This window comes from Monodelphis domestica, chromosome 6, assembly GCF_027887165.1.
Source record: "Monodelphis domestica isolate mMonDom1 chromosome 6, mMonDom1.pri, whole genome shotgun sequence".
Classification (NCBI taxonomy): Eukaryota; Metazoa; Chordata; class Mammalia; order Didelphimorphia; family Didelphidae; genus Monodelphis; species Monodelphis domestica.
The window spans coordinates 14,793,469-14,816,949 of NC_077232.1; the positions used below are offsets into that span (position 1 = coordinate 14,793,469).

Genomic DNA, 23,481 nt, shown 5'->3' on the forward strand with positions numbered 1-23,481 from the left:
GAGCCAATACCCCTGTGCACTCGGGGGCTTAGCCTAAGGGAAAATTACCCGTACTCCTTTCCCTCTTGTCTCTCCCCTCCACCCACATGGCCAATACCCCGAGTTTGTTTGTTACCAGCTGATAGAAATGAGTTCTGAGCGATGAGTGAATCTGCTCCGAGGATCTGGGTGATAAGCCGGCTGGGGTCACCCTAGGGGGTCTGGGGAGATCGGGTACCAGGTGATTGCAATCTTGGTTGAATTAGGTGAGCCAGGTGAGCGAGAGAAAAAATGCGCGGGGTTGAATCAGGTCTGGATCAGGGGCTGAACGCCCTCAGATAAAAGTGGCTGAGCCGGGTGGGGTGGGCGATAAACAGGTCTGGATCGAGCAGCAGCTTTTCCAGGTTAAAAAAAAAAACATGGGCGAGAGAACTGTGGCTCAAAATAAAAGCTGAACTAAAGATCAGAAAAGAAATCAGAAGATTGAGACTTTTTTTTTCCCCATTAGGTCGCCAAAACTGTAACAGCTAAAATTTAGGAATATGGGGAGACTGAGGCAGGTAGAAATTAGTTTCTCTCTGCAAGGAGTATTATATTTTTTAAAGGTTTATTAAGGTTAAAGATTAAAGAATATACAAGTAAGAAACATGTGCCTAGGCCAGAGGCCTAGACAAAATAACCTCACATCATGGAAGAGATGCATCTGCTTCAAAACAGAAGTCCAAAAGAGGAGAAAAGACCCCAAAAACCTTTGCACCAGCTTAAATCCTTCCTCTATCTCGGCCCACCTCAGAATTCCTGTGAGATTACAAAGCATTTTGGGGAAGTGGAGGAAAGGCTTGTGGGGATTGTAGTCCAGAGTTCAAATCTCAATTTTACAGGGTTGAATGATTTATTTTTGAATGTACAATCTCATGGCAAAGAGGACTGCCCTCTAATTGGCTTTTTGTTAATGTACCTATTATTGGTTTTGTTCCTTTTCCCTTTTATTTTCCTCTTATCCCCAAATTATTATAATTTCCTTTTAAAAAACTGAAATATTTTTATATGCATCTAGTTTAGTTTATAAGTTATATTTTCATGATCAATTGAGGAGAATGGTCTCCCAAAGGATCACAGGGGAATATGTATTGATTTTGAATCTGGAACCCTAGACACTTCATTTCCCATAATCCCCTTTTCCTATTCCTGTTTCTTTGTCTCCTTATGTGGGGGGAGTTTTGAGTTCCTGTTTCCACCCACGTGGTCTCTTGGAATCAATGGTGGAGGAGGAGGGTGGAATGGCTCTTGGTTTTTGCTAGCCTTACTTCCTAATACTTCAAAATAAATATTTAATACACATTATTAAATATTATACTTGGAGTACAGGATATTAAATTTAATCTTTACATCAGACATCTATGACATCTGACTGAATTAGAAAGATCCTATTTAAAACCAAGCCTCAGATATGTAATAACTCCGTGACTCTGGACAAGTCACTTAATCTCTTTATTTCTCATAGTCCACAACTACAAAAGAGGGATAAAATAGCAACTTACTTTCTAGATGGTCATGATAATAAAAGTATCTCTAAGTCATGGTGTTCATGGTGTCTGAAATTCAGTTAGCGGTATGTAAAAGCTAGTTTAAATGAAAGATGATAACTTTTTATCAACATGTATATCATGATTACTAAATATAAAATGTGATTCTGAAAAATAAAAGTAATGTAAAATACATAGTATAATGTGTAATTATAAAACAGTACAATAGAAATATTAACCCCACACTATGATGATGATGATGACAATGATGATGACCACATCTACTATGATGACTACTTCTACCTTGACTAAGACTACAACTATGATATTATTACTACTGCTACTACTGTGACAACAATTACATCTACTAATTCTAGGCAAGCACACTTGTCCTTGAATCCTTAAAAACTTCTAGAATAGATTATCTTTCTGCTCTTATTTGAACTCTTCACTTATTGTTGACATTTAAGAAAATGAAAATATAGCAGTTTAAATTTGGAAATGTATCAAGGGAAGAGATTATGGAGAGAGAGAGAGTTGGTTGTTTTGAAGTAAATCATTAACAGATATCTCCTGGGTTTTATTCCCATAACATTTTAATACTTAAATATATTGTTCATTTAATTGCAACTTTCTTTTCATTTTATTGTTTGACTTCTGAACTCTCTCCACCTTCCCACCTTCCACCCTTACTTACATTCACTAAGAGGCAAGATAAATGATCAAATAAACATGTGAAATCATGCAAAACTGGTCAGTATTAGCCTTGTTTCTGAAGAAAAAGCAGGAAAAAGAGAGTGAGGAATTAAACTTCATTTTACAGTAGGAGTTAATCATTAATCTCTTTAGTTGTGGGTAGTATGTTTTCATGTTATTGATCAGAGAAGTCAAGTCTTTCACAAGTAATCATCACAGCTACAGTGTTATGACTGTGCACAATATCCTGATCCTCCCTGTTTCACTTTCCAACAATTCATAAAAGCTTTTCCATGTTTCTCTAAAACCAAGCCCATTGGTATTTCCCTCAGTACAATAGAACCCCGTCACAATTATTTGCCATAATTTATTCAGATTTTTTTTCCAATTGAAGATCATTCCCTCAATTGGAAATTCTTTGTCAGCTGGAAATGAGCAGCTATATACATTTTTATAAACACAGATCCTTTTTCATTTTCTTTAATATTTTTTCACCCATAGATCTAGTATTCTTATATCTGGGTGAATGGGTATTAGTAATTCATATAACTTTGGGCATGAATCCAAATTTTTTTTTTCTGCAGTGAAAAGGGAGATATTCATTGCTCCACTAATAGTTACCAAAATATTTCCTTCATAACCTTCAGAATATATTATTTTAATAAACTTAATTTGGCACACCCCAGTTGATTCAAGATCTCCTTTTTTTTTAATTCATACTGAGATAGAGCATTTTTCCATATGATTGTAATTAACTTTGATTTCTTATTCTTAAAAGTCTTTGAATTTTCTGACTGTCTATCAAGTGAATATTTTAAATGATATAATCTGAGTTGTAGACTAAATACATATTTCAAAAAAGAAATCTTCACCAGAAGATCATGATGTTAAAATTTTTTATATTACTTGTTGCCCTTTGGCATAACATAATTTCCCTAATTATCTCTTTTAATTAGGTCTGTTTCAGCTTTTGTTTTGTCAGAGATCTTGATTGGTACCCTTTGATTTTTGACCTCAGAAAAATTCTGTACATTCTGCTAAAGCCCTTATTTTAATTCTAAGAACTTTTTTTTTCCTGTATTTTTATGGCACACAATATATTGTCTGATTTTGTTTATTTATGCATTGTCATTTGATACTATCTATGAGTGAATCTATCTCATTTATACTCTTATTCATGATTACACTACTGCCTATTTCTTTTCATTATACATTTTTGTTTTTCTTTTGTATTTTTCTTTGTATCCTGTCTTTTCCTTAAAATTCTGTTTTCCCTTCATTTGCTTTGTATTTTACTTTCTTTTATTCCCTTCCCTAGTCCTTCTCTGAGGTTCAACCATTGGTTGCTCATTTTTCTTTTATTTTCACTGCAAAAGTGCTTTCTTGGGTGCCTTTTTATATGATTTATTTCTTTATTTGTCCTCTCACTTCCAACAATATAATTATTTGTTATTTTAAAAATTGTTCTCTCTCAAATATCCTTCAATTTTGTTATCATTTCATTTTCTTACTATCTATTATAATGAATAACATCTTTCCTTTTCTCTTTTATTGGAATTATTTTCCTTTATTTTGTTTCAATAATTCATGACTTGTTGGAGGGAAGTTAAAATTACATCTGAGGTCGGTTCATTATCTAGAACATTATTGTTATGTCACCTGTGACTTCCTAGGAAAAAAGTGAAATAGAGGGTGGAGTGCTAGGTAAAACTCAGTAAGAAGAATTTAAGAAAAAAAAAAGAATGATGGCTTTTGAAGCTTCAAACACATAGCCATTTTGTGTTGATTAGTAGAAGTAGTAGTCTCTCGGTAACAGAGGATGACTATTGTCTTTGTGCGCTTTCATCTGTGATGTAGATGAGTGTACACAAAGACACTTGTGCATGAAGGAGATTTAAGTGGAAAAGTTGATGCACAGGGACAGTCCCACTCTCTCGGCGCTGGAAGCCTGGGTCCAGTGGCAGAAAAAATTCATTACACCTGGAGGCTTCCTCAGCTGCATTGGATGGCCATGTTGTCTTTTGTGCTCTAACATGCCCTAAGCACTCCACAGTGCTTTGCTGCATTGCCATATCAGCCATTGAAACTTCTTATTGTGTTGATTATCAAGACTTAGAAGAGCGAATGAGCCCTTCTTTCCCAAAGAGTAACAAACTCCTGCCCTTGCCTACAGCTCCTCCACTTCCTGAAGTGTATTAATCCTGTCACTGGAATCAAAGATGCATTATGTGGGGATGGATCCTCCATGACTGCTGAAACATATGATATCCTGAATTTTAGATCATTCCCTGATAAGATTTGGTCAGAGGTGAAAGTTGGAGAAGTGATTCCTCAGGAAAAAGTGTTAAGCATTAATGAAGAGGACATAGATTGGCCAGAAGATTTCCCTCAGGTAAGAGTCAGGTGAACAGGGGCTACATAGATGAGGCTGTGAGAAGCCTGGACACTGTTGTCTTTTCATTAGACCTTAAAACTTCCCTGAAGACATTGTGAATGACTAAGATATGACTTAAACATCTTCTTTTCTCTTTTGCTCTCAGTAAGACAGAAGCTTAATTCCTCTCATTTCTTTTTCTCAATATTCCTTTAAAAGTCTTTCTGATTAAGTTATATAATGATCTAAATAAATCTTATGATGAAAATCTTGAAATGCCTCAGATCAAGTGGGCAAGTTTGAATCACAACAGAAGGAGGGAGAGTGGAAAATGTTAACCCTCAACGGATACCTGTAACACCAAAGCATAGCTGATGTGAACATTTGATTATGAGTTTGTTTACCCAAAAATTCCCATGACTGATTTTAGAAGATCTTAATTAAAATGTTCCTACATAATGGGAAGAGTGTTAAGAGTCAAGGAGGCTCCTTTTCTCCAGTTCAAATGTGCCTTCAAATACTTACTAGCTCTATTAGTCTGGGTCAGTCACTGAATCCTTTTTCCTTCACGTTTTATTTTTGGTAAAATCTTCTGGAGAAGGAAATGGTTAAATACTCTGGTATCTTTGGCAAGAAAATCCCAAGTAAGTTTGTGAAAAGTGGCACAAATGCAAAATGACCAAACGACAAATTGAATATTGTGGGTATTTCCTCTTCTGATATAGAACTTCTTTATAGATTCAATTCTATTTGTCTATGGGAAGTCATAAATCCTACCTTCTCTGAATCATCAGAGGTAGCTCCAGATGCCAGACTAGGAAATAAGATCAACCACTCAAATAACTTGATTCTCATTAATCAAGCAGATTCAATCAAACTTAAATATTAATTAACTATTGCTTTAAAATTTTAAATTAAAAATTTATTATAAACTCTCTAAAGTTATGACTCCCTGAGAAATTCAGGCTACCTTAATCAAATACCAGGAACAGGACTCTTTTATAGAACAAAAATATAAAGAAATATTTCCTCTCCTGTGAGCAATATGTTACTTCAACATTTCTTGTACCAAATTAAGTTCACTGTAGAGATGTGCTGTCACATATTTGGTGGAAAATATGCTATCAACACATTTGCATTTTATAAATTGGAGCAGCTATAGTGCATCTTGTGTAGATTCTGCCCATATTCATGTCTTTAGGAAAAGATGAGATGGAGTAGAAGAGGGATAATTGGGAGACAATCTCCATTCAGAAATATGACATCCTGCACTTCCAAACTTCAAATATGTTATTCTAAAAATCTTCCATAGAAGTAGTCTTAAATGATCATTTCCTCAGTGATTCTCCCTTTTAGTAATCATTCTTACACTGATTTTTTTTCTCTTCCTTTTATGGAAAGTCAGATTCCTAGTTCTATATGCAGTGTAGCCTGTGGCCCTGGCTTCAGGAAGCAATTTCGTGAAGGCCGGCCCATCTGCTGCTTTGACTGTACCTCATGCCCTGATGGGAAGATTTCCAATAAAACAGGTGGGTGTCTAAAGAGAAAGAGTTCTGCCAAATTATAGGCATGAGATTTCTTTCTCTTTATTTATTTTAGTTTCACATTTGAACCTGATAAATTTTTCTCTCACCAAAATAATATGCAATATTTCTATGTTATATGGTAATCCTGAGAATATTTACTTTATTAGCAAAATTCTTTTCACCACAGCTTAGAACTTGAAAATTATATTTGTATATTTTCCACACAGTTATCTTCCATTCATTTTTTACTTATCAGTTAAAACTAACTTCATTTTGAGGTTTCAGAATACAGAGAATACATTGTGTCATATTTATATTTATGTATTTACATTATACCTTTAAAATATTCTATATATTTTAGAATGTTTTGTAAATTATAGCAAAATTACTTTCAAATTAAAATTGTGTTTATAATAGTGAACTTAATATTTTCTTTAAAAATATTCAATTAGACATTTGTGTTCAGATAACTGTTGGTATTATCTTATTGTTAAAAAACGGTCAATCTGAAATTCCGGTCAAGATGGTGGCTTAGAGAAAGCTAAAGTCCAGATCTCCACAAACCCTTCCCTACCGATCTCAAACTATATGCTTCTAGGGTGCCGAAATTCAAAACGATCAACAGCATAGACCCTGGGAATCCTCCTCCTGGACCTGTACCTGGATCAAAAGGTAAGGCCCCCCTCAAAAGCCAGAACCCGAGATCACTCGGACCTAAGGGGTAGGAGGGCCGAGTCCAAGGCTACAGAGGGAAACTTAGAGCCTAGATTGTAACCCCCAGGCCGGATCCTTCCATCGGAGTCCCAGTGAAAGTCACTGCCCTCGGAGCTCCAGGAAGCCGTGGCCCCTCCCCCCTCAGAGAGCAGGGTCCTCTGAAACAACAGTAAACCTCAGGGCCAACAAGACAGCCTCGGGGCCAGCTATTCTGAAGGCAACTTCCAGAAAGCAATCCGAACCAGTCGAGGGGGCACCCAATCATCAGGGAAACAGAGAGAGCCGGGGGAGAGAGTAACCCCCTGGCCGGATCCTTCTATCCAAGTCTCAGTGAAAGTCACTTAACAACTGGCGTCCCATGCCCCATGTGCCACACACTCTGCGCCTCAGCCTTTGGACTTCAAAGCCACATGAGGGTACATCAGTAGATGGTAATGCACAAAGACAATCATCTTTCTCGATCACTGAGAGACCACCACTACTATGCAATAAAAGTACCATCCTGATGAGTGGAAATCATCAAGAAGACAGATTTGAAATCGACACTTGATAGATAACCTGAAGAAAGTTTGGAGCCATTGCTATACATGCATGACATATTTTCTAATTTAAAAAATCACAACTTTTATGAAAAATATCTTTAACAACATTCAATGGGACATGTTTGATTACCATCAACAGAATCCTGGAACTAAAGGAACCGGAGGACTTGCAATTGTACATTTTCATAAAAGAATTGTTATAATAGACAATGATTACAGAATAAATAATTCTCTATTTCTTTGCTATTGTGAGAATACTATATACAAGTATAAAAATATACACATATAATATATATATATGTATGTATATATATATATATATATACGGTCATCACTTAGGCCTTAAGGTCTTACTGTGGAGAGTTAAATTTTGGAAGGGGTCATAATTTAGTTTTCATTTAAGAAATATGTGACAGAATGAATAATTAACAAGTTTTTTTTCCCCACAAGTAGAGATAAAGAGAAACCCAAATATGTTTTTTTAATTTTATTGACTGTCTAGAATTCTTATTTTTCCGACTGAAGAGGAGTCCAAAAAATAGTTGAGCTTCATGTGGAATGTCTAATATTGAACTTACTGGAGAAGGACAAATATACAGCATATAAAACAGAATGAGATTAATTTTTGTTGTATTTCCAGATGCAGAACAGTGCAGGCAATGCCCTGAAGATCAGTACCCAAGCAAGGAGAAAGATAGATGCCTGCCCAGGACAGTAACTTATCTGGCTTATGAAGAGACTCTGGGAATGATTCTGGCCTCTTCAGCTTTCTGCTTCTCCATTCTCACAAACTTTGTCCTAGGAGTATTTGTTATGCACAGAGACACCCCCATAGTAAAAGCCAATAACTGCAGTCTCAGCTATATTCTGCTCATCTCTCTCACTCTTTGCTTCCTTTCTTCTTTACTCTTCATTGGTCGTCCTACACCAGCCATCTGCATCTTAAGACAAACCACATTTGCCATTGTGTTCACGGTGGCCATTGCTTCTATCTTGGCCAAAACCATCACCGTGGTTGTGGCTTTTAGGGCCACTAAGCCAGGGAGCCAGCTCAGGAGGTGGCTGAGACCAGCAGTATCTCATGCCCTCATTTTCCTTTGTACACTTATACAGATGTGCCTCTGCAGTATCTGGCTGGGGACATATCCCCCATTCTTTGAGATGGATACACACTCTGAGGCTTCCTTCATTGTTATTCAGTGCAATGAGGGCTCCCTTGTTGCCTTCTACTGTGTCCTTGGCTACATGGGCTTCCTGGCCTTGGTCAGCTTTACATTGGCTTTCCTGGCAAGGAATCTGCCAGATACTTTCAATGAAGCCAAGTACCTGACATTCAGCATGCTGGTGTTTTGCAGTGTCTGGATTTCCTTCTTGCCTACATATCAGAGCACCAAAGGGAAGGCCATGGTGGCCATGGAGATCTTTTCCATCTTGGTCTCCAGTGCTGGGATTCTCATCTGTATCTTTGCTCCCAAATGTTATGTGATCCTTCTGAGGCCTGACAGAAATACCCTGCAGATATTAAAAATCAAAGCTAATCCTTGAGGATCAATGTGTTCTCAAGCTCTTCCTCACAAATCTTAAAGATATAGTTCTTGCTTCTTAATGAATGATTTAAAATACTCTAGCTTTTATACCATTTATTTTCTATTGTCATCATGTCTTTCTTTTGTACTAAATTCAAAAATTATATTGAAAAAGTCATATTGCTTGATTTCTGAAGAGAGTTAGAATTAAATAACTAAGTATATAAAATTGCCTCTAAAGAGGAGAACCTTAATATGTTGATAAAATGAAAACAATATTCTAAAAATAAATTATATATGTGTGTCTAAGTGTGTGTGTGTGTCTGATTTTTAATTCTTGGTTTAGTATTTTTCAATTCCTAACTGTAAAAATGGATATTTGAACTCCAGACTTCAATCCCCAGAAGTCTTTGGCACTTCCCTAAATGCCCTATAATCTCATCTGAGTCCTCAAATGAGTGAGAGATCAGCATTTGTATTTAAACTGACTGCAAAGCCTACTTAGGTCTCTCTGCTTCTTCTTCTAAGCTCACATATCTCTCAAGATGTAGTAAGTGAAATTGAATGGGCTTGCCTGCCCTAGGTTTTTTTTCTATTTATGTATTTCTTTATTCTTGATTTCTAATAATCTTAAATAAATCTCTAAAATACAATTCTTTTAGTAGAGAAAATAATTTAACTGTTACAGTTCTGGCAACCACTAGATTGGATGAGAACTTCTCAATATATATTTTTTTAAAGATAGCCTAGATAATCATTTCTCTGCCACATTTATCCAAGGCTTTTAGAAAAGCATCTTGATCACCTCGAGCCTGCTTGCTGGGGCTCCTACCTGAAGCCATCTGCTTCAGACTTTCTTGATTCATATTGCTCACCTGGTCCCAGTTCTGAACACCAAGCCCTGCTTCTGGGCTCCTGCAATCTGGACCTGTTTGACCAAGTTCCGCTCTTCCAGTCCTGACCCACCTGGCCCCAGCAACTCTGTCCTCCAAGCAGATTGCTCATTGCCCCAGACCCAGGACTCACTTCCACCAGCTGGTAAAAAACAGGGGTGATTTTTCATTAGGCTATGATTAGCCTCCATGTGACAAGGGCTAGGGGATCACAGGTGGGGAGAATGAAGAGAAGGAAGAGAATTTTCCAAATAGGAACTTACAATTGTGGTATTAAATAGATATATTTTGAGTGCACTGGTCCTTTCATTTATTTCCCCAAATGGTTCCTAATCATTGGAAATGCCTAAGGAATCTTTAAATTTACTCCCTGTAATTCTCTCCGATATTCAGGGGAAAAATTTCAGCTCCCTGCCATTCTTTGGCCCAATTTGAAATTTCAACAACCTACCCTCACTGTGGGGAGGCAGCTCAGTGGCTCAGTGAATTGAAAGCCAGGCCTAGAGATGGGAGATAATGGGTTGAAATCTGGCATCACATACTTCTTGGAGGTGTGGCCCTGGACAGGTCATTTAACCCCCATTGTCTACCCCTTACCATTTTTCTGCCTTCTGACAATAGGCATCTAAGTGGATAAAAAACCAAAGAATTTTAAAGAGACTGGTGGTTATATTTTTAAGGATTTTTAGACTCCAATGTTTTATAAAAATCTCTGTATTTTATTGCATTTTGCCAATTTTTTTGTTTAAGATTTAACTTTTTGGTATTACGTTCATATATTAATGCATTCAATAGTATTCTGTTACACTGAATCATTCTAATGTACAGTTTTAACTACTGTTTAATTCTGTTGCTTTTCCCCTATAACTATACTGGACAAATATTATTGAGTAAGCCCATATACAAACAGCTTTTCTATTTTTAACTTTGTAAATTGTCACATAGAGGATAGATGGACTCCATCAGAACAATGTTTAATTGTATAACAACCTTTGGAAAATTTAATGAGCTAAATATCTCAAATTGATTTTAAGGGTTGTTTAGGATTTTTTTTCCAAGTCTGGTCATTTTGCCTACCCCTAACAGGAGGTAAGGTCCATTTTAGTAGCAGAAGCAAAACACAAATTGAATCCCCACCTCCCACATTTATAAAAATGTGAATGGAAGCCAATACAAAGCACTTGAACCTAGTGTGAGCTTTAGGGTTGCGACAATTGACATACCTTATGATATAGGCCTTCCTTTTATGCACACTCTTCATGAAAATACTTATAGACAAGTATATAATATTTGGCTCTTACCTGGACCCTATAATCCATTCCCTTTTCTCTCTTTCATAGTGTGTCAACTTTCTGTAGTCTTGGCTACTGACTGGGTAAATGTTTATTTGCTTATATCATTTTAATTGGGCCCTGATTCAAAGATCTGTTATAGATTTACTTTTCCTTAGAATTTTTACACATAAGGCTTTGATAGTCTAAAGTTCATCCAGAAATTATCTTTCTTTCATTTGGATTTTTCTGATGGCTTTTGTTATTTCTCTTGCCAATTGATTCATATACCTCATAACTCATCCACGCATCTCTAAATGATCTCTGTGGTTTCCAATCACCATCTTTCAGGGGGTAATTTAAATTATTTTTATTCTAGATTATATCAAGTTTAAATTCCTTTTGAGAGTAATTTAGGTTAAGAAACAAGCTACCTCTGAATTCAGAAACTGAACTGTTTGGAGAAGACATGTAGATGCCTCCACAGACCACAAACTGCATGAGAAAGATCAAGAATGAACTTTGGGTGTGGTTGATTGAACATTTAATTTGTATGTGTACTTTCATGCCAAAGGTGACTACCCCCTAACTGGATTTTTGTCAATGTGCCTAGCAATCACTGGTTTTGTTCTCTTCCCCCTTATCCTCAAGTTATTGTAATTTCAAAGTTTCTATGTTTACAAGTGTAAAAGGGTGGTATTTGGGGCTGGGATCAGAAGGATTGAATTGGGCCGGTATCAGTAGGTTGTCTGTGGGTTGAAGGCTAATAGACACTCTGACCAGGGCAGAGCCTGCTCTGAGATCACACACAGACCACTCAATAAAATTGGATGGTAGCTTAATGAAACAGGGAAGGGCTAAAGGGGATTGGTATAACTCTAATGCCAAACCCCTCTAACTAGATCACAGGAGCTAATGTCTCCTCATGGAGATTCTTCTCAGAGGTTTATGTCTACACTAATCCCTCTCCTCTCTGCCTAGATCAATCCCAGCCCCAGTTCTTGATAAGCTACATCTAAACCCTCTCTTAGATGATATGAAGGAACTGGTCTGTGTAAGCCTGGTAGGGCCCTAGGAAGGTCCGGGATCATAAAAGGACCCAGAGCTGGTCTCACAATCACTGCAGATAGTTGGTCAGGATTCCCAGGTTCTTCTGTGATGAAATTAAGCACACAAGACAACAAGTAGGACAGGAATAAGGATAGGATGAGCCCCTGAGGAAAAGCAACCACACCCTCCAGGTACCTCCAGAGAGACAGCAGCCCCCTCAGTTCCAGTCTAACCTTCCTTCAAAATTCCAGGATATTTTCTTACTGGTCTCATGCTGCTCTCCTTTGCAAACTGATATACTTTCCTACTAGACTTAAATTTTCCTTATAACAGTTGCCCACTTTCCACAAAGCCAAAATAGTGTTGAAAATAATGTTTTGGCATTTGTGTACCAATAAACTTGACTTACACCCAGACTAAAATTCTTACCCAAAATAATAAACAGCCCACACTAACTTGTCTCATTCTATCTAACACTACCTTATTCTAGGGATTCAAACAATGGAAAGGTAAAAGAAAAATTATATAATGTATAATGCAAAATAAGCCTATGCAAAACCAAAACAAGCAAAGAAAATATTGAAATAAAAATACAAACACAAAACATCTTGTAAAACAGTAAAGTCAAAAAGTACTATCTTTATAAACTTGAGAGAGATAACCCAAGTTTGGGGCTTAGGAACTGAGGCAAAGGTGCAAACTTTGTAAGTAATATTCCAGGTCTAAGGACAAAGGTTGGAATGTAATCATCTCCCCAACCCAGTAGACAATAAATATAATATTTACATACATGTTATACACATAAATATTTGTATATGCATATACATACATTAGAATACAATTTTCAACCCTAAGATACACACTATTTACTTTATTTATACATCTAATTACATATTTATGTGATATAATACATACTATATACTATATACAATGTATTGTGTAAAATCAAATGTATGTTGCAACATAATTTTCTACCCTACTTTACCATATCATCCCTAAACTCTAATCTAACTACATCGCTATATACTACTTAATATTATCAAAATAGAACATCTGACCTCCGACATCCTATCTTAATGTGATCTAGTAAAAAACACCTACCTACCTATGCTACTACTATTCCAACCTATCTAAAATCTAAACAGTATCCATTTATCTACATGACATTTATATATAAATAAATCCTATAACAAGTAGTTTTTCATGTATTCACTACTTGAATCCATGTATACTAACCATGTTTATGTTTATGTTTATATCTATAGGTTTAGGTTGTGTTGTGTTATGTTTCTGTTGTATGCAACATACCTACCACAACTTCAGATCCTCCATCTTCTCATCTTCTCTGATGAAATCTCTTCTTCTCCAAATTCCATGGTAGTAATATGTACTGCTGAATGCATTGCAATATGAATATGTAATATTACATACCAAATTCTTTCAAGCAATTGTCCATTAATCACCTGATCCTCTTCATTGAAAAATCTTCTTTATGTGTGTTTTAAAATTAATAATCAATCATGAAATATTATATTTTATGAAGTTTTATTAATAATAACTAAAACAAAAGAACTGCCTCACTTCAGCTCATTTGCAGTTCACAAGTCCAAGAGAGAGATGAGGGAGGAATTACAGCCACTTAAATACAATCACAAAAAATGTGGGAATGAAGGAAAAGGGAATTTGGGGAAATACTTCAGGACTTCTGGGTAATGAAGCCAAAGGCTGAAAGTCTCCATTTACACATAAACCCCTTGTGATCCTGTTAAGAAAGTGGTTTCCGGAAAAGGATCATGGAAACCTAATCAACTTAAAAATTGCAATAATTGTTGGATAAAAGGAAAAGAGAACAAAAACAATGATTACTAGGTAGACAAAAAGCCAATTTGGTAGCAGTACCATTTGGTATAAGAGGATACATTCAAAACAGAGGTATTTCAAACCCTTTATAGTTCAATTCACATCCAAAATTTCACTCTGGATCTTCTGGTGAAGCATGTGGTCTCTGCAGGCATCTATCTTCATGGTGCATTCTGGATTCTGGGAGGTAGCAAGTTTCTTATCCTAAACTTGCTTACATTTAAATCAAAGTTCCCAACAATAACTTGCCCCCCCCCCCAGGTGAATAATAACAAACATAGGGATCACTCAAAGATGCATGGCTGTGATATGAGGTATATGGATCAATTTGCAAAAGAAAATTAAAAACATGAAAAATCCAAATAAAAGAGAAAAATAACTTGTGGATGAAATACAAAATGTAAAAATCTTATGTCTAAAAAAATCTAAGTAAAGGAAAAACAAATCTATAACAGGTCCTTGTATCAGGGTCCAATTTAAATGATTTAAGCAATTATGCATTTAACCAATCAATAGCTAGTACTATAGAAAATTTGCCACACCATGAAAGACATAAATGGGACTACATCATAGGATCCAGGTAGGAGTCAAATTTGAGATACTTGGTAGAATACAGGGCAAGGAAGACCTGCCTGTAACACATGTTAAAGAGCCACAACCTCAAACCCCAAACAAGTTCAAGTCCTCTTGTCTTGACTCAAAATTGCTTCAATCCCACTGAGATCTGATCTCCTTTACCTTGCGCTCATAGGCACAATGCAAGTGCTCTGTGTTTCTTTACCACTGTACAGAGGCTCTTTGGTATATTCCCTTATTCTGGAATCAGATAAAATCATGAAGAAAAGTTCCATAATTCTTTTAAATAATCATTGGCATCATTTTTATAATCTAAAGCTTTTTGGACATGCATTAGTATTAGAAAAATTTATTTAAAACTTATATTACTGAAAGATAAAAATAATTAAAGAAAAATCATCCCAATACTTTTTACATGTGCTTCAAATACAAAAAGGAAAGAAAAATAAAACTCAGATATTATATTTCACATTCAAGGAAAAATCATTAAAATAAGTTTTAAAAGTTAAAAATCTATAGGTTAAAATCAGTGACACTGTCAGTAATGTGTGAGTACAAATTATTTTCAGAATAAAAAAGTAACACATTTGATAATTCACATTCAAAGAAGTACCAAAGTCCCCCAAATTCACAATAGCCCAGTTGATTAAAATAGCAAATAAACGCACTATAATATTTCACATAAATTGCTGTATGACATTAAAAATCCCTATGAAAGAATGGATATCTGTCACAATTTTTACAGATGTAGCAAATCTTTTAACCTTAACAAAAATATTTTTAAACAAAGTAAAATTAATTTGTGTCTAGAACATCATCAAGAAATCTAGTTAGTTCTGCTGAAATTAAATTAAAATGAAGAGTTTGGCAGAAGGTCTTTTTTCCCCTGATTCATGGAAAAACTTTGGTAAGGACATTTTTTTTCTCTACTTTTAATACAAAATTCTTATATATGTATACATACATACATATATATATACATATATATATATATAATCATCCACCATACAGAAACTACTAGTTACTAAAATTATTTCTGATGACCTCTTAAAATGACCATTTAAATTCTTAGCTCATTAAGTCCTCCAAAGTTGGCACACAATTTAACCGATTGTGTTGAAATCCATCCATCTTCATCTATGTGAAAATTCACAAAGGTAACATGTGATCTTCAATGGATCTAGTGACAAGAATTTTAGGCAAAATATTCATGGACTTATACAGTGATATTTTATTCCTCAGCAGATGTAAAAGTACAAATTAAAGATCAATAAAGGCAAAACATAGTAGCTTAAAATGATTCAGTATTACAGAAAGTTATTGACTACATTAATATAGATGAACTTAAAGAAATTTAAACCTTAAAGCAATCAGTAAACACAATAATATAAACAAATGAGAAGGTGCAGGCAGTGCAGTCAAAATCCTTTTTACCAATCCCAATAGATTTATTCTATATTATAGGAGGAGAATAAACTCAAAATATTAGCAATAAGCTTCCAGATTTCCCTTAAAGTTTCCTTCCCCTCCCCCCACAGTTATTCTCCATTTAGATTTCATTCATGAGAGGTCTGAATTTTTTCATAGAAGCACAGGGCAGAATCTCATCTCTGCCTATTGAGAGCAGTAAGGATTTTTAGAACTTTGTCAAAATATTTCAGGTGGTTTTGTAGCATAAGCAGCCTAGCTTGTGGCACATTCTTGAGGAGATGGAAATAAAGTAGGAAATCTCCAATGAAAATAAAAACTCCCAGGAAAAGAATTCAGTAGATCCAAACTGTACTTTTTATCTCTACCAACTCAAACTGTTCTTTCAGAATTTTTTTTTCTGAAAGGGCCCTTTCCAAAACAAAAGGAGAGAATATTTATGGAACATAAATTACCTCTTTTTGGCAGAGGACTTTTTTTTATAAATGACCAATTAAGGAAACAAGGACATAAAACTTATGACATAGACACACATTGAATCAAAAAAGCAAACATGAAACACACACTAAGGAAAGCATGCTTCTAAGATTTAAGATGCTTTCCCAAGATCTTGAGGAAGAAAGAAAAAGGAAGAAGAAATGAAAAACCCCTTCTTGCTGTTTCCAAGTTACTTTCCCTTTAAAATTGTTAGCGGTGCAAAAAGTGTTTTGCCTCCAGGAGCCTTAAGTGTAAACATTTGAAAAGGTGACAAGGGATTGGAAAATGGGCTTTTCTCTGCTACAGTCGAGGATCTGGGGTTCATGGAGGTGGAGGAAGAGGGGGACCCCTCATTCCTCACCATTCACTCCTCCTTCCCTCAGGTGGGGGCTTGTCGGCGGTTGTCTAGCCAGAACTGGAATGTTATAAGATTTTAAGTCCGGGCTACCTTTTTCTTCTGGGTCTGCATGTACCGCCCCCACATTGGGGAACCACAGACTGCAATTCTGAATAAACTCCAACACTTTCGTCAGCCATGACTTGCTTACTTTTCTCTCTTTTATTCCCCTTTTCGGAAAACTGTTTCATGATTTCAGTGAACAGCTTGCTTTCTTTCAATTCACCGTGTCCGGTGGAGGACCTTTTCTACCTTTAATTTCTCCTGTTCTGAACCTCTCCTCTTACATTGGGAGCCCTGGATTACTCCCAACCCAACCCTGCTCCATCCACAGGGGGATGCGGAACCTCTTTCAGGGGTAGAACCTGATGGGTTCAAAACTGATGGGGCTTTGCCAAAGGGGAATTACCTAGTCGGGAAAGGTCCATATCCATCACCAGAAATGACACGGTCAAGGTCAGGCGGCCAATGATCAGTCAAGAAAATACCAAACTGAAGACATCGTCATCATTATGGCCATGGGACTGCTTTGCGTCTGATAGCTGCTCCGCCATCCCCAGCCTCTGTGGCATCTGCTGGGCACATATGGCCCCTTCCTGGAGAAGGATACACACTCTGAGGCTTCCTTCATTGTCATTCAGTGCAATGACGGCTCCCTTGTGACCTTCTACTGTGTCCTTGGCTACATGGGCTGTAATAATGAAAATAGTGGAAGACATAAACTGTGGTAGATAAAAGAGTTGTTGCTTAAATTGTGACCACAGAAAATATGTTTTCAAGACAGTGTATTGTTTTAAATCACATATAAGGTGGTTGCCAGGGAAAAATTCCCAATTATTAAATATACCCAAGTCAGCTGGGTTTTCTAGAGATTTTAATTAATACAAATGAGGGATTAAGAAAGAGAGAAAGAATAAGAGAGGAATAAGTATGAAGGGCCTTAGCCAACATGGCCTAGACCTGAGTCTTCAGAGAGAGATCAGTCAGTCTTAAATCACTCACCACAAGATCTGTCCAAGCAAGGAAACTAGTGTTCAGAGATACCAGTTCAGCCAAATATCCATCTCCAGAGAGAGATTCTTCTGACTGTCCTGAGACTCAGCTTTTCCTCTCCTTATAAAGAGAATTTTCTCCTATGTCACCTCCCCTAAGTTCTCCCATCTACCCATCGCAGTAGACATTTTTCAAAGGACAGACCATTCTTAGTTCACAGCTAAGAAGGCTTTAAATTTTTTATTAAGTTCACACCAGAAAACCTCTGAGAAAGTTTCTCACCTCTTTGCTCAGTGTAAATTCACAAGTTGCCTGACCTTTATAGGTACTTAGCATCCTTTTGTATTAGATCTAAAAATAGGCACAGCTTAAGAACTTTTGCCTTACTATAAGTATGGATTTAAGTATTTTTCATTGTTCAGCAAGGAGTTTCTTCCCCTAAAGCAGGCTTAAGTAGGGGTGGAGTAGAGGTCTCACATTCCTGATCTAAGTTCCTTCATTGTTTAAAATGGGGAATGGTCTTAACCCAACCTTATGAAGTACAGTCTGAGAATCTTTAAGGTTCACAGGCTTCCTGGCCTTGGTCAGCTTTACATTAGCTTCCTGGCAAGGAATCTGCCAGACACTTTCAATGAAGCCAAGTATGTGACATTCAGCATGCTTGTGTTTTGCAGTGTCTGGATTGCCTTCTTGCCCCCATTTCAGAGCACCAAAGGGAAGGCCATGGTGGCCATGGAGATCTTTTCCATTGTGGTCTCCAGTGCTGGGATCCTCATCTGTATCTTTGCTCCCAAATGCTATGTGATCCTTCTCAGGGCAGACAGAAATACCCTGGAGATATTAAAAAACAAAGCTAATTCCTGAGGAGCAATGTGTAATCTCTTAGAGATGTAGCTCCTGCTTTCTAATTACTGATTTAAAATACTCTAGCTTTTATACCATTTATTTTCTCTTATCATGTCTTTCTTTTGTACTAGACTTGAAAAGTATTTTGAAGAAAGTCATATTCCTTGATTTCTCAATAGATGTAGAATTAAATTAATAATTATATAAAATACCCTCTAAAGAACAGACCCTTAATATGTTGATGAAGATTAAAATAATAGTATAAAAATAAATTAATTATGTGGGGGGGCATGATTTCTAATTCTTGGTTTAGTATTTTCCCACTAACCTTGGAAGGGTTCATCTAGGATTTTGATACCAACATATCTTATTTGAAAGGTGGAAGTGTTATCTTTCCCAACTTGGTTATGGGTATCATATCAGTCATTATATTTGTCAACTAACATTTGAAGAATTAAACAAAAAGAACAGAGATGATTTTCTGAGGAATTATTACTAGTCAGTTTATTTGTTATGGTAGATTATTTATCCTAAATAAACAAACATAAGAAGTTATACCTCCCATTCATTTAAAAAAATTTCATTGTGGAATTATGGTCTGTTTGGATAATTCTTTGTCAGTGATTCATTGTTCTTTTCTCATTGTTTCCTGAATGGTATCTTGAACATAATGGCAGTTGTTTATGATAAGATGTAATAAAAATGAGAAAATGACCATGCATTGATAATCATTCAATGTTCTTGTTTTTAATACCCTTATCTTTTATCCTAGAATCAATACCATGTATTTGTTCCAAATGACTTGGTAAATGAGATGCTATTAGTGTTAAGAGACTTGTTCAGGGTCTCAAAAAATTTGAATTTATTGAAATGCCAACCACAGGCACTGAACAAGTTTATAGCCAAATCGCCCTCGCGCCCAAAGGGCATGGCAAGCTCTGCCAGGCAAGGACACGGCTGCGAACTCTTATATAGAAATCACGCAGAAACAAAATGAAAGCTTTGCGGATTTTGTAGACAGATTATCCGTGGAAACAAGGAGACAAATACCACATGAAGGAGCAGCCCAGGTGTTAATTAAAGATCTTGCCTATAGAAATTCAAACGCAGAGTCTAGAAAGGCTTTAGCTCCCATCAAAGCTATGGGTACTTTGACTGATTTTTTAAGAGCCTGCCAGGACATAGGCACTTTTGAGCATCAATCTGTCTTGGCAGTGCAGGCTAGAACACCTAATGGTCAGTGTTTCTCCTGTAGCCAGACAGATCACTTTCAAAATGCTTGTCCAAATCCAAGAGCTAGGAGAACTCCAGGAATATGCCTTAGTAGCAAAAGGGGCAAGCACTGGGCTTCTTCATGCATAAACAGCCCCCCCAAGAATCATTTCTACAAATGACCCACACACATGGCAAAAAACTAGATTGTGGGCAAGCCTTGAGCCCAGGGATAAATTGAGGCATTAATCAGACAAATGCTGCTAGGAACCTGGAATCAGCTATGAATTCCTATCCACAGTTTCCAATAACAGCAGATTTGGATGTTCTAGTGGAAAGGCAAAAGGCACTCTTTCAAATTCCTACAGACTTTGCTTTTTCTGTGCCTGGAGGTTATATAGGATCAGTCTTAGGCACACCAGAGTTCTTTGTTAAAGGGCTGGAAATTCTACCACAAGTTCCTAAGGTCATAAATTTTACATCTTAGCTACAGCTAGGTCTGCATTTGGCACCACAAAAGGAATGGAGAGAGCCTCATTACTTTTGTTACCTGAGACAACTTGCTTTCAAAAAAGCATTCAGGAAAAAAAGCCAAACTGAATCACAGACTCACAGTTTATTTTGGACTCAAAAATCACGCAGGATAGATTAATGATGAGTCTTTACACAGAAGAGAAGATTGTAACAGGCATTTTAGATTATGGTGCAGACATTTCTGTAATTTCTGCTAATGATTGGCCACAATCTTGGGCAGTTATTGAACCTCACCAATGGTTAATAGGCATAGGAACTCCTGAAAAAGTTTTGCAATCTGCCAAGATTTATCATGGTGTGATGATGAAGGACACAAAGGTATATTTAATCTTATGTTTTAGACATTTCCCAATCTCTTTGGGGCACAGAAGTCATGGCTGATATGAATATAACACTGACTACATCGAGTCAGGTACAATCAGAATTTGTAGGTTCTGTAAAGACCTCTTAAGCAAAATATGCTGATCCAATAACGTGGATTGACTCTAAGCCCATATGGATCAATCAATGGCCTATTTCTAAAGAAAAGCTAGTACATGTAGATGAAATAATACAAGAGCAATTACAATTGGGTCATATTTGGGAGTCAAATACTCCTTGGAAAACCCCAATATTTTTGGTACCCAAAAAGTCATGAAAATGGAGGCTGGTTCATGATTTACGGAAGGTAAACAAAGAAATGATTGACATGGGCACTCACCAACCAGGCCTACCTTCCCCTAGCCCCATTACCATAAATTGGAACTTGGTAGTAATAGATTAAAAAGTCTGTTTTTTCAACAATCTGCTTTCCCCACAGGACTGTCACAGATTTGTGTTCTCAGTCCCATCCATAAATTTTAATAGTCCATTCAAAATGTTAGAATGGATTGTCCTTCCAAAAGGAATGAAGGTCAGCTCTTGCCTGTGTCAAAAATTTGTGGCACAAGCCCTGGAAGAAATTAGAAAAAAATAGGAATTTCTATATATTTGTCAATACTTAGACGATATTTTGCTAGCAGCACCATCTAGTGGCAAAGTTAAGGAACTGCTAGCAGAGACTACAAAGGCTCTTAGGAAAGCACAATTGGTCCTTATAAATATCTGGGAACAATCGTGCATAATCAAGAAATTAGATCTCAAAAAATAGTGATGCGTAGGGATTCTCTAAACACTTTAAATGATTTTCAAAAATTACTAGGTGATATTAACTGGCTTAGAGCTTTTCTAAAAATTACAACAGGACAATTAGAAAATGTATATGCCACCTTGAAGGGAGACCCTGCCCTGTCTTCCCCCAGAATGCTGTCACCCAAAGCTGAAGAAGAATTAAAAATTGTGGATGCAGCATTATCAGCAGATAGGTTATACAGGACTGATCCTTCCCTACCCTAAGTAGCATCAGTCTTAAGCACTGGATACACACCCAAGGGTACATTACATCAAGGGGAGGATATAATTGAGTGGATACATCTAGCCAATCAGCAAACTAAATCTCTCACTAGTTTCTTAGAACTCATGATCTTAACAATCACTCAGATAAGAAAACATCCCAGCAATTAGTAGGTGCTGACCGGGACACCATCCATGTTCCTATCACACGAGAACAGGTTCAGAATTTATTTGCAGTCATTATCGTGGCAAATTGCTCTTGTGGATTTTACAAGAAAGATTGATAATCACATTCCTGGTAATAAAATATTACAACTTGTGAAATTAACTGCTATCATTTTTCCAAAAATAACATCTATGCATCCTATTGTTAATGCTGTGAATGTCTTTACGGATGCATCAAAGAGTGGCAAGGCAGGAGCAGTGGTAGATGAGAATGTGATGTTGCTGCACACCAAGTATGGTTCCCCACAAAAGGCTGAATTAGCAGCAGTCAGGAGTGTACTTAAGGATGTAACACAACCTTGCAACATCATATGTGATTCATTGTATGTAGTAAATTTAGTTAACTCGCTGGAAACAGCTAAGATTAAACCTGTCTCTGATGAAGACTTATTTCTTTTATTTCTTACCACCCACACGGTGATACTACAAAGGCAAAACACATTGTTTATAACACATATTCACATTCCCACACTAACCTCCCCAGACCTCTGTCTGAGGGAAATTCAGAGGTGGATGCATTAGTTGCCTCTGCCTTTCAAGAAGCAGTTAATTCACATTCCTTATTGCACCAAAATGCCAAATCTCTTAAGTGCCAATTTGATATAACCAAAGACAGGCAAAGGAAATCATCCAGCAGTGCAGTGCTTGTGCACCTTTCTTTTCAAGTCCTCTCCTAGCAGGAGTTAATCCATGAGGTCTGAAAGCTAACCAGCTTTTGCAAATGGATGTAACTCAATATGCTCCTTTTGGAAGATGGAAATATGTCCATGTGGTTGTTGATACATACTCCCATGTCATGTGGGCCACAGCACAAACTGGAGAGAAAGTATCTCATGTTATTGCACATTTGCTGGAAGCATTTGCACACTTGGGCATTCCTACCCAAATAAAGACTGATCATGGAACTGCATATACCAGTAAAAGATTTGCAGAATTTTGCAAACTGGAGATTATAGCCCATAAAACTGGAATTCTAGGCAACTCCACAGGACAAGCAATTGTGGAGAGGGCTAACAGGACTCTAAAAAACTAAATACAAAAACAAAAAGGAGAGTACCGAACAATTTATGAAGGTGATATTCTGAAACCTAAGCCTATCATTCCTAACAAATTGTTAAAAATGGTACTGCTAACCATCAATCACTTCTCCATCCCAGAAGGGCTGACTGCTACTCCTATGCAAACACATTTTGAGTGTCATAACAAAATGGACACAACTCAGCAGCCCTGGGATTTTTGGAGATTGCCAGGAGAAAAAGATTACAAGGGTCCAAACAGACTAATACCAATGGGTCGAGGATATGCTTGCGTTTCCACAGATAATGGAGATGCCTGGCCTCCCAGTAAGCATCTCAAACCATGGAAAGGACCATATCCAAATGCTAAGGGAGCAGAGAGGCAGCCAGAGCAGAGCACCATTCCACTGGCAACCCGAGACCAGGAGGAGAAGCAGACGAACATCACT

At 36.8% G+C, this 23,481-nt stretch overlaps 1 protein-coding gene across 1 annotated transcript in view; it reads left to right on the top strand.

Moving 5' to 3' along the window:
* Window positions 1-8,902, top strand: part of VN2R627 (vomeronasal 2 receptor 627) — a 62,174-nt gene extending 53,272 nt beyond the window's left edge. Inside the window, 3 exon segments of the mRNA NM_001102422.1 lie at window positions 4,375-4,593; window positions 5,981-6,104; window positions 7,998-8,902. Of these exon segments, the coding sequence (NP_001095892.1) occupies window positions 4,375-4,593; window positions 5,981-6,104; window positions 7,998-8,902 (1,248 nt within the window).
* Window positions 8,903-23,481: the final 14,579 nt, after the last annotated feature.